The sequence below is a fragment of the Myxocyprinus asiaticus genome, chromosome 35 (assembly GCF_019703515.2).
Source record: "Myxocyprinus asiaticus isolate MX2 ecotype Aquarium Trade chromosome 35, UBuf_Myxa_2, whole genome shotgun sequence".
NCBI lineage: Eukaryota > Metazoa > Chordata > Actinopteri > Cypriniformes > Catostomidae > Myxocyprinus > Myxocyprinus asiaticus.
The window spans coordinates 7,414,531-7,430,790 of NC_059378.1; the positions used below are offsets into that span (position 1 = coordinate 7,414,531).

General features: G+C 39.6%; 1 protein-coding gene across 3 annotated transcripts in view; it reads left to right on the plus strand.

Moving 5' to 3' along the window:
* The window catches only part of LOC127426192 (forkhead box protein J3-like), a 167,989-nt gene that overhangs the window by 128,380 nt on the left and 23,349 nt on the right, over positions 1 to 16,260 (plus strand). For all 3 annotated transcript variants that reach the window (XM_051672834.1, XM_051672836.1, XM_051672835.1), the window contains one exon: positions 15,795 to 15,969. In XM_051672834.1, coding sequence (XP_051528794.1) covers positions 15,795 to 15,969 — 175 coding nt within the window. The remainder of the gene's footprint in view (positions 1 to 15,794; positions 15,970 to 16,260) is intronic.

Sequence of the window (16,260 nt, forward strand, 5' to 3'; positions counted from 1 at the left end):
ATGTCTTCAGAAGCAATTTGATAGGTCTGGGTGAGAAACAGATCAATATTTTAGTCAATTTTTACTATAAATTCTCCTCCCTGCTCAGTCAATCTCCACTTTAACTTTCACTTTTACATTCTTGTGTGGTGATTCACATTTTTCATGCCTTCGCCCCCTACTTGGCAGGGAGAGGGAAAAAAGGACTTAAATATTGATCTGTTTCACACTCACACCTATCAAATCATTTCTGAATATATGGATTTAACTACTGGAGCCTTATGGATTACTTTTATGCTGCCTTTATGTGCTTTTTGGAGCACAAACATTTTGGCACCCATTCACTTGCATTGTATGGACCTACAGAGCTGAAATATTCTTCTAAAAATCTTTGTTTGTGTTCTGCTGAAGAAAGCAAGTCATACACATCTGGGATGGCATGAAGGTGATTAAATGATGAGAAAACTTTCATTTTTGGGTGAACTATTCCTTTAATAATGATTCTATTGTTACAGTTTATAGAACTTAGCAAGTTAAGCCACATTAAAAAGTTCACACAAAATAATGTAATTATGTTACTTGTCTTCTTGAGCGTAGATGTCATCTCTGGCAATGTTGTTGAGCAATGTGATAACGTTGGATTGCATTTCTCTGTATGTTTAAAATCGTCCTCAAAAACAGAACTAAAAGCTGTACACAAACACTGTGACGCGCCATGTTTGTTTATGAGATACGTAAAACTATCACCTAACCATGTAACACGATATGTCACTGTTCTGGTTTCAAGTCATTGGAAAGGTGCAGCCAGTTTGTGACAGGCTTCAGATTGCCCCGGCTGTGAACTAGACGAGAACCGTGGGAATTTCAGTGGAAATGGGCTTAGAGAGTGCTCGCAGAGTTGCGGTATTGCAAATAAACTGTAAAATTGCAAAATACATTTAAGAATTCCGTGAAAATGCCGTTTTGGTGAGGTATTAATGTAAACAATCAGTTATGTCTAATGTAAATGTAAACATCTGGACACGAAAGCGGATTTGTATCAAAATATCAGACTTTAAGTGTAAATGCAGCCAAATAGACCTGCCACTGTCTTGAATGAAAACTACTCACTGTATGACGCTGGATAACTTTAATCATACAGCTAAGACAAGTCATTTAAATAGTTTATTTTGTAGAGTAACACAGCTTCAGGTCAGATTTATGGATGAATCTACATGCTCTTTGTGTTTATTCTGCCTATATTGGCTGGAGTTTGTTTTATAGATTATCTTTGCCTTGTAATTCTGTCTCACAAAATTTTTATAGAAACACGGATTTAGGTAATCCGATGGCAAAGTTGTCACGAGGGTTCTCGTAGGCGTACATGGACTGTTTGAGTTTGGAGGGATGGACACCAGTTGGTGCTGTCGTGCACGGAGTTAATGCGCACGTTTTTCTTTTTTCTGTTTGTTTGGTTCTGGGGGATGTTCAGGTTCTAATGGTTGCACTAATGTTGGAATGTGGTCTTTATAATCTTGTTTTTGACACACAATATATTTTTTCTTATTTGTCAAAATGTCAAATGTTAATATGAGTGGATTGTCTCTCTCCATGTGGAATGTGAATGGTTGGGGCACCCCATAAAAAGAAGGAAGGTTATTTCTCTACTTAAGCGTAAGAAAAATGATATAGTGTTTCTTCAGCTTTCTCCGCAGGAAGCTGAAAAATTTGGAAAGTTATGGGGGTGGGCATTTTTTTTTTATAGTGCTGGCTCGAGTAAGAGCAGGGGATCATTATGCTGATAAGTAAACATCTACAATTCAAATGTCTCAAACAAATTTAAGATAAATTAGGAAGAGTCATTATTGTTTTAGCTGAAATTCAGGGACAAAGTCTTATTTTGGCTAATATTTATGCACCTAACATTGATGATCAGGGCTTTTTTATAGATCTCGAAGGGATGTTGCAAACCGCTGGCACCCCACATGATATAATATTGGGAGGAGACTTTAATCTTTTGATGACTCAGTCCTTGATCATAGTGAAGCAAAAGTGTGCAAGCCCCCTAGAGCAACATTGACGCTTCACAGGATGTGTAAAAATCTTGGTCTTACAGATATTTGGAGACTTTTGAACCCATCTGGTAGGGACTATACATTTTTTTCATCAGTCCATAAGATTTACTCTATAATAGATTTTTTTTATATCTAAGTCCCTCATTTCATCTGTTGTTGATTGTTCAATTGGAAACATTTTAATCTCAGATCACACCCTGGAGTGTTTATAGGTGTTGCCACATATGGAGAAAAGGAAATCATATAGTTGCCGCTTTAATGTATCCCTTTTGCAAAATCCTGAATTTGAACAAATGTTAAAGGCTGAAGTCAGTGTCTGTATCGAGACCAACTGGTCCTCAGTACCCTCTGTGGGCGTGGCTTGGGAGGCATTTAAGGTGGTTCTTAGGGGCCGGATCATACATTATGCCGCATTCATCAAAAAATCCAAAGCACAAGAACTTGTGGAATTGGAAGGGAATATTAAAAGTGCCGAGGCAGAGCTGAAGCACCGAATGTCGTCTGATGGCCTCAGAGAATTGACCCGATTGAAATACAGATATAATATAAATTTGTTGTGAGTTTTAACTATTTAGGGCAAGACAGTCATCGGGAGACAAGGAAGGAAAACTTATGGCTTGATATATAAAACAGAGAGAGTATTTTTCTACCATTCCCTCGGGGAAATCTGCTGGTGGTGAAATATTTACCTCAGCCATTGATATTAATAATGCTTTTAAAGAATACTATCTTGATCTTTATAGCTCCACGTCTTCGACTACTGATGAGGATATTAGAAACTTTGTGGAACCATTAGAACTTCCTAAACTCATGGCTGAGCAAAAAAATTCTCTTGATTCTGATAACATTGGAGGAACTTGGCGAGGTAATTAAAGCCTTGCCCACAGGCAAGGCTCCGGGGCCAGATGGCTTTGCCACTGAATTTTTTAGATCTTATGCTACAGAGCTGGCTCCACTTTTGCTAGAAGTTTATACGGAATCATTAAAGAATGGAAAGCTTCTGCCAATCAAGACACAAGGCCGGATCAGTCTGATTTTTAAAAAGGACAAAGATCCATGCGAGTGTAAGAGTTACCGTCCAATTTCCCTGATCCAACTAGACGTTAAAATATTGTCAAGAATTTTGGCTGACCGATTAAGTGAAGTTATGATATATCTTATACATATAGATCAGGTGGTGTTTATTCGGGGCCGTAACTCTTCTGGTAACATTAGACGTTTCATTAATGTCACGCGGTCAGTGGCGAACGATCAGTCTCCGGTCGCTGCCATCTCACTTGACGCCGAAAAGGCGTTTGATATGGTAGAATGGGATTATCTTTTTAGATTTTGGAAATGTACGGGTTCAGGAATACTTTTATTGGGTAGATTAAGTTACTTTATAGACACCTGGTAACGGCGGTTCAAACGAATTGATTAATTTCAGATTATTTTACTCTGCATAGGGGCACCCGGCAGGGTTGCCCTCTTTCCCCCTTATTGTTCTGTCTTGCCCTGGAACCATTAGCAACCGCGATAAGAAAGGAGGATGATTTTCCGGGGGTGGTGGCGGGTGGTATGGCGCATAAGGTTTTGCTTTGCGCAGATGATATTTTATTGTTTGTCTCCAGCCCTACTTGATCTGTGTCTTGCCTCCACAGAATTATTAACTCCTTTTCTAAGTTCTCAGGATACAGAGTGAATTGGTCTAAATCCGAAGCTTTGGCCCTGACAGCATACTGCCCGGTAATGGCTTTTCAGCCGGGCACCTTCCAGTGGCCCAAACAGGGCATTAAGTATTTGGGTATTTTATTCCCAGCAAATTTGTGTGATTTAATTAGAGTTAATTTTGACCCTTTAATAAAAAGGTTTTTGAGCGATGTGAGCAGGTGGGCTTCATTACATTTATCTATGACTGGGAAGGTTAATGTTATTAAAATGAATTCAGCTACTTGTTACAATCTCTCCCTATAGATGTCCCCTCTCTTTTTCAAGAAATTTCATATTATAGTAAAGTCTTTCATTTGGAATGGTTGACGTCCCAGATTACACTTCATTAAGTTATAAGCCGATTGACAAAGGTGGGCTAGGCCTACCCAAGATTTTGTTTTATTATTATGCATTCGGTCTCAGACATTTGGCTCATTGGACGCTTCCATCTGAGAGAGCCCCTCCCTGGTTTTGTATTGAACAGGAAGTTCTTGCCCTTATTTCGCCATTGCAAAGCCTTTCTATCAAACTAACCGGAGAAGTTAAGTTACACCCCGTTATCTCGCATTTGCACTCGATATGGACAAAAGTGTCCAGAGTGTTTAATTCAGACATTTATTTAAATGTTGCTTCAAGCATATGGCTGAACCCCAAATTATGTATTAATAAGTCCCCTTTCTGCTGGTCAGAGTGGATTGTGAGGGAGGTGTATATACGCTCGGTGACCTATATTAGAGTGGAGTGTTGAGATCCTTTGAAAATATGGTTCAACGTTTTGGGATTCCCAGGTCTCAATTCTTCAGGTACTTACAGCTGCGCCACCTGCTTTGTACTATTTTTGGGAGTAGTATACACCCCCCTTGAGCGGCAGATACTCTGGGTGTGGTGATTACTGCTTTTGGAAAAGGTCATGAGGCATCAGTGTATTACTTCCTGCTAATTCAGGGTCTGGGGGATGGGGCTTCAACTTCTCTCAAGAGATTATGGGAGAAAGAATTAAACTTGGTATTGGAGGAGGGAGTGTGGGCTAAGATTAAAAAAATGTCAAGTCTACATCTAGAGATGCAAGGGTGCACCTTATGCAATTTAAGATTTTACATCGATTCTATTGGACCCCCTCTAGATTGTATAGGCTTTGTCGTAAAGACACACCCACCTGCTGGCGATGCCAATCAGAAGATGGGGACACAACCCATGTTATTTGGTGGTCTGTTAAGATCCAAGAATTTTGGTTGAGGGTTCAGAGTTTTATGTGTGATGTATTGGGCACTCAAATTTCATTTTGCCCCAGACTCTGTATTTTAGGTGACGGGATGGTCATTAATATAGGGGATAAATGCATAAAAAATTGGGTCGTAGCCAGTGTTATGATCGGCAGACAGATCATTCTTACGGGATGGAAGTCCGCTGGAGTGCCCTCATTTCAAGAGTGATGCACAGAGATGGGCAGGGTAGCGGTATTCGAGGAGATATCATATAGAAGGCTAGGCAACTTAGATTTGTTCAATAAAAAATGGGGATGCTATTTAGCCTTTTTGGAGGACTCTCGGGGAGGGGATGTGGAGAGAGAAGTGCCATTTTAAATGTGTGTGATTACTATTTTTATTATATATATTTTTATTTTTTTCTGTAACTCAAGTTGTGACCACAGAGATATTTGTTGAGGGTCAGGGCGGGATTGGGAGGGGGGAAAGGGAATAATGGGGGTTATAGTTGATTCTATGAATATATGTTTTCCTTTTCTGTTTCAAATGTGTGAATCAATAAAAAGCATTAATCGAAAAAAAAAAAATCAGATCAAATTGAATCAGACTCTAAGTGAGATTTTGTGAATTGGAATCTAATCGGAAAATCTGTATCGATACCCAGCCCTATTAAAACGTTTTATCCAGTAATCATGAGCTTCTGGAAAAATCATGGCCCCGCCCATTCTTGAACATTTGCTCGCGTACCACGTGGCCATTTTGCTCTTTAAACTATCTAGAATGTGGAGAGGTTGGGGAAAGCTTAGAGAGTCTCATTCTGGAGCTCAGTTTTTTGAGAACCAGCCTTCCGTATAACGTGTGTTTGTCAGAATGCCGGAGTATGAAGGCCTTTGCATGGGAGCATGCTGACACAGGGGTTAAGGGAATGAAAGGCAGAGCTCATACTAATGGAGCGCCGCTAAAGAGAAACGCTGCTTCTGATGTCCTCCCACCAGAGATTCCACCTCTTTGTTGTGGTTCCCTAGAATCCCTGCATGTTCATCACTCCAGGCTCTCAGCATTGATCCAGCACAGACACTGATAGATTCACTTCAGCAGACCAGACAATGCTTTTTCGCTCTGTCTCTGTCTGTCTTTTTCAACTCCATCTCTCCCTCTAGCCCAGCTGATTCAAACACTGAGGTCTGTTTGAACGTAACTAGATTATGTGTGCTCATTTTTACAGTGATGCATAGTGTGTCATCTCACTCCCACTGCTCATATTTCTTGTGTACAATTAGAAGTCTCCACTGCTAATGTAGCATGCTAGTAAGTGACCTCATGTTCTTCCGTTCGCATCCGTTTTGTAATAGTGTTAGCCAGTGTTTTTAAAAAATTTACTTGCCAAATCCTTCAGAAAATTTACTAAATTAACATCTGACAATACTCGTACTCTGTTTTGTTGTCATTATTTGTATTTCCAAGTATATTAACATAATGACATGGTTGCACGTGCTGTGGATGGTACTTCTAAGACCAGTTTGAAAACATGAGAAGCATTTTTGTGTTTAAACCATTTTATTCTAGACCATCAGTTTTCTTTAATTCATCTTTACCTGATAATAGTGGTGGCCAAAAATATTGGCATCCTTGGTAATATGAGCAAAGAAGGCTGTGGAAAAAAAAATTGGCACCCCTAGAAATTCTTATGAGTAAACTATATCTGAAGTATATTCCCATTCATATTTTACATTTTTTAGTGCACCTGGGTGACTAGGAACATGAAATTGTTCAGCCATGACTTCCTGTTTTACAGGGGTATAAATATGTGGTAACACACAGGCTAAATTCCCTTAATCATCAATCACAGTGATTTAGACTATAAGAATATAGTTCTGATGTGCGGCAAAAGGTTGTCAAGCTTCACAAAATGGAAAGTGGCTATAAGAAAATAGCCAAAGCATTGAAAATGCCCATTTCCACCAGCAGGGCAATAATTAACAAGTTCCACTCAACTGGAGATGTTAAGAATCGGCCTGGAAAAGGATGTGTGTCTATATTGTCTCCACACACAGTGAGGATGATGGTTCAAGTGGCCAAAGAATCTCCAAGGATCACAGCTGGAGAAATATTTGGGTCTTGGGGTCAGGAAGTCTAAAAAAAATATATATATACATATATATATATATATACAGTTGTGCTCAAAAGTTTGCATACCCTTGGAGAATTGGTAATTTATGTACCATTTTTAAAGAAAACATGAGTGAGCAGGCAAAACGCATTTCTTTTATTTCTTATGGGATTCATATTCAACTGTAGGTTATAACAGAATGGCACAATCATAAAACAAAACATGGCAACAAAGAAAAAAATGAAATGACCCCTGTTCAAAAGTCTGCATACCCTTAGTTCTTAATACGGTGTATTGCCCCCTTAAGCATCAATGACAGCATGCAGTCTTTTGAAATAGTTATCTTTGAGGGCCCCAGATTCTTGCAGGTGGTATAGCTGCCCATTCGTCTTGGCAAAATGCCTCCAGGTCATGCAGAGTCTTTGGTCGTCTTGCATGAACTGCACGTTTGAGATCTCCCCAGAGTGGCTCGATGATATTAAGGTCAGGAGACTGTGATGGCCACTCCAGAACCTTCAGCTTTTTCTGCTGTAACCACTGGAGGGTGAGCTTGGCCTTGTGCTTAGGGTCATTGTTGTGCTGGAAAGTCCAAGAGCGTCCCATGCGCAGCTTTTGTGCAGAAGAATGCAAATTGTCTGCCAGTATTTTCTGATAATATGCTGCATTCATCTTGCCATCAATTTTCACAAGATTCCCCGTGCCTTTAGAGCTCACACACCCCCAAAACATCAGTGAGCCACCACCATGCTTCACAGTGGGGATGGTATTCTTTTCACTATAGGCCTTGTTGACCCCAATCCAAACATGGCGCTTATGGTTGTGACCATAAAGCTCTATTTTGGTCTCGTCACTCCAGAGGCGTTTCGAGGTGTTGTCAGGCATATTGTAACCAGGCTTTTTTGTGGCACTGGCGCAGTAAAGGCTTCTTTCTGCAGCTCGACCATGCAGCTCATTTTTGTTCAAATATTGTCGTATTGTGCTCCTTGAAACAACCACACCGTCTTTTTCCAAAGCAGCCTGTATTTCTCCTGAGGTTACCTGTGAGTTTTTCTTTGTATCCCGAACAATTCTTCTGGCAGTTGTGGCTGAAATCTTTTTTGGTCTACTTGACCATGGCTTGGTATCAAGAGATCCCTGAATTTTCCACTTCTTAATAAGTGATTGAACAGTACTGACTGGCATTTTCAAGGCTTTGGATATCTTTTTATATCCTTTTCCATCTTTATAAAGTTCCATTACCTTGTTACGCAGGTCTTTTGACAGTTCTTTTCTGCTCCCCATAGCTCAGTATCTAGCCTGCTCAGTGCATCCATGTGAGAGCTAATAAACTCATTGACTATTTATACACAGACAATAATTGCAATTTAAAAAGCCACAGGTGTGGGAAATTAATCTTTAATTGCCATTTAAACCTGTGTGTGTCACCTTGTGTGTCTGTAACAAGGCCAAACATTCAAGGGTAAGTAAACTTTTGATCAGGGCCATTTGGGTGATTTCTGTTACCATTATGATTTAAAAAGGAGCCAAACAACTATATGATAATAAATGGCTTCACATGATCACTATCCTTAAATAAAAGATTGTTTTTGCATGATCAGTCATATTTTCAAAATCAATGCCAAAATTGCACAATTTCTGCCAGGTTATGCAAACTTTTGAGCACAGCTGTATATATCAGACATCACCACAAGTTGTTTGGGAAGGTTTTCTCATCCAACAACAAACTCAAGCATCTTCAGTTTGCCAGACACTACTGGAATTTCAAATGTGACCAGGTTCTATGGCCAGATGAAACAAAAAAGAGCTTTTTGGCAGCAAACACCAGAGATGGATTTGGCGCACACAGAGATGAAGAAGTACCCAATGCCCACGGTTAAATGTGGTGCTGTATCTTTAATGTTGTGGGGCTGTTTTTCTGCCAGAGGTCCTGGACATCTTGTTCGGATACATGGCATCATGGACTCTATCAAATACCAACAGATAAAAAATAAAAACCTGAATGCCTCTGCCAGAAAGCTTACAATGGGCCCTGGTTGGATCTTCCAGCAGGACAATGATCCAAAACAAACATAAAAAAATCAACACAAAAATAGTTCAGACCACAAAATCAAGGTTCTGCCATGACCATCCCAGTTCCCTGAACCCCATAGAAAATTTGTGGGGTGAACTGAAGAAGAGAGTCCACCAACATGGACCTCTGAATTTGAAGGATCTGTAGAGATCCTCTATGGAGGAATGGTTTCAGATCCCTTGCCAGGTGTTCTCCAACCTGGCAAGGGATCTTAGACCATTCCTCCATAGAGGATCTCTACAGAGTGGCCATCACAGTCTCCTGACCTTAATATCACTGAGCCACTCTGGGGATATCTCAAACGTGTGATTCATGCAAGACGACCCAAGACTTTGCATGACCTAGAGGCATTTTGCCAAGACGAATGGGCAGCTATACCACCTGCAAGAGCTGGTATCTTGTCAAAAGGAGGTTGCAAAAGTATTGTATAAAAGGGTGCTAATAATTATGGCCAGTGCGTTTGAGAAAAATATTTTATAATGAGATGTTTCCCCGTTTCAATTGTTTTACTTCAATTAAAGGTAGATTTTTGTGTTTTATTTTTTTTTATTTTATTTATTTTTTTATAAAAGATCAAAAGGATAAACAATGCAGATTTTTTTCATAGCCTTCTTTGCTTATATTTACCAATGGTGACAATATTTTTGGCCACCACTGTAAATGCAACTTCTGTTTCTTTGCACGCTTGTGTTTGTGAGCAAGAGATCGCTTTCCCAAGGGCTTGTCAGATGTCCATGATTTTTTTAAGGGATAATTCCAAATGCTTTCTGCCATTTTGACAGATAAAAAACAGCAAGAAATGATAAAAAGAAAACCATTTGAAACTAGCAATTGAGATTTCATTTAATTCATCTTTACATGATATATGCGGCTTTTCTCACTCTCTCTGCATGCTTGAGTTTGAGGGAGAGCAAAAGAGCGTTTTCTTTAGACTTGCGCCTGATGACTTTCTTTAGACTGTGACTCCAAAAATCATGTGTTATGTGTAAAGAAGACGCTGGAAAAGGGATAGTAGTTATTGTCTGTCACTTTCACTTAGCCCATCAACACCACAGGATAAATCAATCAAACGAACGTCGAACTTTGATCATTCTGGGTTTGTTGCGTTGAGCCTGACAATCAATACTAAGGCCGCATTGCCCACTTTGTGAATGCCCAGAACAATATGCATAAAATAACACAGTTAAAGGATGAATAACTTATCATACCTGTTAGCTGGTACTTTATAGTTAAGCTACACCCTGGTAAAGTGGTCCTAAATTTTCTTTTTTAACTACTTATGTTAGGCCTTATGTACACAAATAGGAGACAAAGGCAGGCCAACATACAGTCATAAAGCCTGATTGCGGCCTATAGGAACACTCAAAGCCTGATAGCCACAACAACGGCACCAAAATCAAACAAAGGAAGTCCAAAACAGACTACAGATCCCATGAAGCCTTGCTCACTTTACACCCATGTGTGAAATTCTGAAGGATCGAACTCTCAACTCCTATTGGATTGAAACGCACGACAGAAGTGCCCCTCAGCCATGACGTCATCGAGAGTATAAAACCTTGGAGACCTTTCTAAGCTTTGCTTCCAGCGACAGTATGTGCCTCGTATACTTGCAGCCCTGCTGCTCCCAGGTGTAGCCTCATTGCCCAAGGAAGTAACGTATATACCTGAACTTTGACCATACAATCTCAGTATCGCTGGATGAGCTGAGATTTATCCGTGTTAGACCGATCACGCTAACGGATCCGAAGGAGAATGCTGAGCAATCCGTATCTCACTCATTTGCCTGCAGAAGTGAAGAAAGAATATTTCTCTTCCCTCTTCAACAGAGTCGACTTTTCTCTGCCAGACCACCAAGAATCAGCCGCCGTACCGCCCACCGACAGAGCGAGGAAACGGCCTCCTGTCATCACCCGAGCTTCGACGAACCGAGTAGGAGTCAAACGACGGACGAACACACATACTACCCGTGTCCTCACGTGACTCAAGAGGTTTGCGTCTGGGCAGAGATAGATTATTATAGTGTGTTATTCTTGTGTATCATGGCTATTGCTTGTACAGTTTACGGACCACTGAGTCCGCTCATTGCTGCTAATAATACAGTTCCTTGCAAAAGTATTCAGACCCCTGACCAATTCTCTCATATTAATGAATTACAAATGGTACACTGAAATTTCATTCTGATTTATGTTTTATTTTAAAACACTGCAACTCAAAATCAGTTATTGTAAGGTGACATTGTTTTTTTGTTTTTTGGGGGGAAATATTTTTTATGAAAAATAAAAAAAACTGAAATATCTTGCTTGCATAAGTATTCAACCCCCACACGTTAATATTTGGTCGAGCCACCTTTTGCTGCAGTAACTGCTTTAAGTCTTTTGGGTATATGTACCAGCTTTGCACACAGTGACGAAGTTATTTTGGCTCATTCTTCTTGGCAGATTTGCTCCAGGTTGTTCAGGTTGGTTGGGTGTTGTGGACTGCAATTTTCAAATAGTGCCACAGATTCTCAATAGGATTGAGATCAGGACTTTGACTGGTCCACTGTAGGACATTTATGTTTTTGTTCTTGAGCCACTCCAGTGTTGCTTTGGCCTTGTGCTTGGGATCATTGTCATGCTGAAAGGTGAATTTCCTCCCAAGCTTCAGTTTTTTGCGGACTAAAGCAGGTTCTCTTGCAGTATTTCCCTATATTTTGCTCCATCCATTCTTCCTTCAGTTCTAATAAGATGCCAGTCCCTGCTGATGAGAAGCATCCCCACAGCATGATGCTGCCACCAACATACTTCACTGTAGGGATGGTGTGTCTTGAGGCATAGGAAGTGTTAGGTTTGCACCACACATAGCGCTTTGAGTTTTGGCCAAAAAGCTCTATCTTGGTCTCATCTGACCACAAAATCTTCTCCCAGCTGGGTCACTCAGCTTTCTGGCAAACTCCAGACGTGCTTATAGATGGTACTTTTTGAGTAAAGGCCTCTTTCTTGTCACCCTCCCATACAGGCCAGCGTTATGCAGTGCTCTTGATATGGTTGACTGGTGCACCATTACTCCACTCCCAGCCACTGAACTCTGTAGCTCCTTCAAAGTGATTGTTGGCCTCTCTGTGGCTTCTCTCACAAGTCTCCTTTTTGTTAGAGCACTGAGTTTTGAGGGATGGCCTTTTCTTGGCAGTGCCTGGGTGGTGTGGTGCAGCTTCCACTTCCTGATTATTGATACAACTGTGTTCACTGGGATATCCAAACATTTGGATATTATTTTGTACCCTTTCCCTAATCTATGCATTTTTATTAATTTATCTCTAACTTCTGTGGAATGCTCTTTGGTCTTCATTTTCCTTCAGATTCACAGCCTGACCAATGATCCTTCAACAATGGGTTTTTTTATCCAGAAAATGTGATTTGCAACTTTAATGATTCACAGGTAGATGCCAGTGATAAAGTAATTGTGTCCTCGTTAGGGCAATTTCTTTCACCGTTGTAACCTGGCAGTTACCACAGCACAGAGGTTGAATACTTATGCAAGCAAGATATTTCATTTTTTTTATTATTTTTTTTTATTATTTATTTCCCAATATAAAACCAATGTCACCTAACAATAATTGATTTTGAGTTCCAGTGTTTTAAAATAAAATATCAAACAATGAAATTTCAATGCACAATTTGTAATTCAGTAATATGAGATAATTGGTCAGGGGTCTGAATACTTTTGCAAGGCACTGTACTTAAGGTATTACTGTAACTTACTGTTACCACGAATAAGATTTGCTGTGTTGTCGTTCAACCACGTTGGACTGTTTGTACATTTCCGCAATCGCGGGTGAGACCGGCACACTGAGTTTATCCATTAAAGAACCAACGGCCGCAGCGAACGGATTACGAGCTGTTCAACGTGTCTCTGAGTGATACAATAACGGTTGCCTTCTCTCCCACAATCGCTAAAACTGGCTTCGGTTCCATCACTCTGTTCTCTCTCTCTCTCGTACTAACTGCACACACACACGACCCCTCACAAACATACCCGCACACACATTTGGCGAGCAGATAACTTGGCAGTAGAGCCCACTTTGTCCCTAAGTTATCGTACCAGTGGAGACCTGCGTTAAACGGGCAGGCGCCATTAACCAGTCTCTCCATCCACATTCGCGGCCACATTCTCTTGCCGGAAACCTCATGTGACGTATTCTCCACGAGAGCCACATCTGCCATTTTGTGCCCTCCTTCTCTCCTTACACACCCACACACACACACACACATACACTCCTCATGTATTATAGGCTTATTTGTTACCATATCTAATCATGTTACCGTTTAGTTTGTTGTTGGAATTCGGAAGTTTATCGACTGCATTGTATTGATTATTAATTGATATTACTGCATCAATAAACTTTGTTATACTTTAAAGAGAAGTGTTTTGGTATTGTTCTGCATGCACCTGTGTCAAGGGCTGGCAAGGGATGTCAGTGCTCGAATTTAAGCCTTCATTGTTTACTTTTGAATGTCGATGTTCTCCGGACGTCGACTTTCTTTAGAGAACAATCCTATAGTGAGACTGTTATACTGTCTGGTTATTAGTCCCTGATTCCAGGGTGGTGCCCTGGCAATATTAATCCTTATTAATATTCTATTGATTTTGATCATTGATAGATATCTTTGATGATTGTTGATTTGAAGGATTAATAAGCTAATGTTAATTCTAATCAATGTTCTGATGATTTTAATAATTATCTTTGATGATAATTTATATTCTATTGAATTTTATAATTGATAGTTATCTTTATTGTTGATTTAAAGGATTAAAAATCTAATGTTGATTCTAATCAATGTTCTATTGATTTTAATAATTAAGAATTATCTTTGATAATTATTAATATTGCTGATAACCAAACCCGCTCCTGAACAAAGCTCCCAACACTTAAAATGCTTATATTGGCTATATAAATATATCAAATACAAATAGAATGGCATATGTATGCATACACAAAACTACCGTACTCGTATTGGTACTCGGTATTGGCCAAAACATAAAATTAGGTATTTGGTACTTGTATCTGTCTTGAAAAATTGGTGTTGTAGCATCTCTAATGAAAATTACATTTAAAAGTTTTTAAAATAAATAAAACTGACTCCTTTGTCTTGCTAAGACTAATTCCATAGCGTTTTATGTATCTTAAATACAGTACACTCAATTAAACATAAACACAATATTTTCACACTTTTTGCCTAATTTGAAAAAATTACACCTTGTTTGGAAATGGTGCCCAATGAAAATATTCTGCTCACAAGTGTTATTTAACTTCAATTATCTTTGTTTTCTTCAAACATCACTTGTCTCCTATTTCATCTCAAAGGTGCTCTTCACTGACCCTTTTGTTGACTTGGTTAACAAATAGACTAACTTTTTTAAATGTTTTGTTAGGGGCAAATTTTGTTTGGTGTGATGGAAATGACACCAAAACTGTGGGATAGTTGTACTTTTAAAAAAGAAATTATAGATATCATATTCACACAATAATTATTTCACGTTGTTTATAATATCATAGTTTTAAACATGTAATTTGTATATTTATAATAGATTTTCTTAGTTTAGTATTGAAAGTCTGGGTCTGGGGCAAGGCTAACATAAAATCTTTACATATAAGGCATTTGAAAAGTACCAAAAATAAAGGCATAGTACAATGTTTCTAAGTAAGTTTTAATGTGACCTTTCTATAACAAAAAGAAAATAGTTAAACACTGGGGGAGAACACTGGTGCTAACAATTATCTGTCATTGACACTTGTTTGTATTAGCTTTACACTGTGTTCAGAATACATAAATTTCCCCTCACCAGTTAGCACCAACAGCTAGAATTAGACTTCGGAGGAGTGGCAGATGACTGTTTTGCCTGCTTCTCTAGCCTGTCAAACACTGTTGTCTCGAACTAGACATGGCAGATCCTCTGCCCTTGTGGAAGCCACAAATATGCTCAGCATTATGGTGGCCTTGTGTGCCATTCAATGAATCAATCATTCTGGGCATGAAAGCCATCTTTGCAGAAACAAAACAGTAAGCAGCTCCACTTTGGAGTCCCACACTTGTAGTTTCAAAGATGTTTAAATTTTGACACAAAATCTACTTCATTTTGATCAGAAAATCGTTAATGGTTGGTTACCCTGAAACATTCATTGTTAGAAGGATATTTATCTTTAGAAGGATTTGTTTTATAAATCAATGCATGTTTGGGCACATTGTTTTATGATCTTGCTGTCGATTTCACTTGTATTGCTCAGTTAGCTTTGCCAAGCTCTTATTTACAGAATAAATAGCTGTAAAAAAAAAAAAAAAAAAAACTAAAGAGAGACTCTCAGAAGGCATGTCTGTTTTGATCATGTCTGTGTGGTTTTGTACAGATTCTGCCATGCTCATAAATAAATGGTCAAGAGTCTGCAATAGAGGTTTCGTGTGCCTATGCTGAGATTTCACTCCTGCATATTGCACTGCAGTGTGGCTTGCAGTTTATTTCCTCTGCTGTGATGCTGAGTGCTCTAGTCAGTGCTGTCATGTTCTATCTGAGCTCTAATCTGCCGGTCACAGGGCCTGGCTGAGCAGTGCTGCCGTTAAGAGTGGCAATGCTGATTTCTGTCATTGTAGCTAATCTTCCAATCTTCCCTATGCACAACCATTATCATCCTCCTCCTCTCCTCCTTTCAGGTGACAAGTCATCCAGAGCCGGTGTCCCAACCCATGAGCTTGCAGCAGCCCCCTCAGGCCCAGTACAATATACCAGACCGCGACAAGCAGCTGCTCTTTTCTGACTTTGAAGATCTCAGTGCCTCCTTCCGCAGCCTTTACAAGACTGTGTTTGAGCAGTCCTACAACCAACAGGGTGAGTTTTAGACTTGGCCGTTCCATCAGATTCTACAGTAAAAGAATGATGACCAGGCCCAGATGAAATCTGCAGACTTGTTTTCGCATTTTTTGGCGCTGATTTTGGGGGAAAATCTAAAAAGTACTACATTCTTATTGTTAGCTGAAAGCAATATCAGTCTAGCCAAACATTTAATATACAAACATACAAGGGGCAGGGAGTGTGTAGAACTTTGTTCAAATTTTGCAGAAATGTGCAGAACTTTCTGCAGGTGCAGTTTCAGTGTCGACATATCTCTCGATTGTGCAT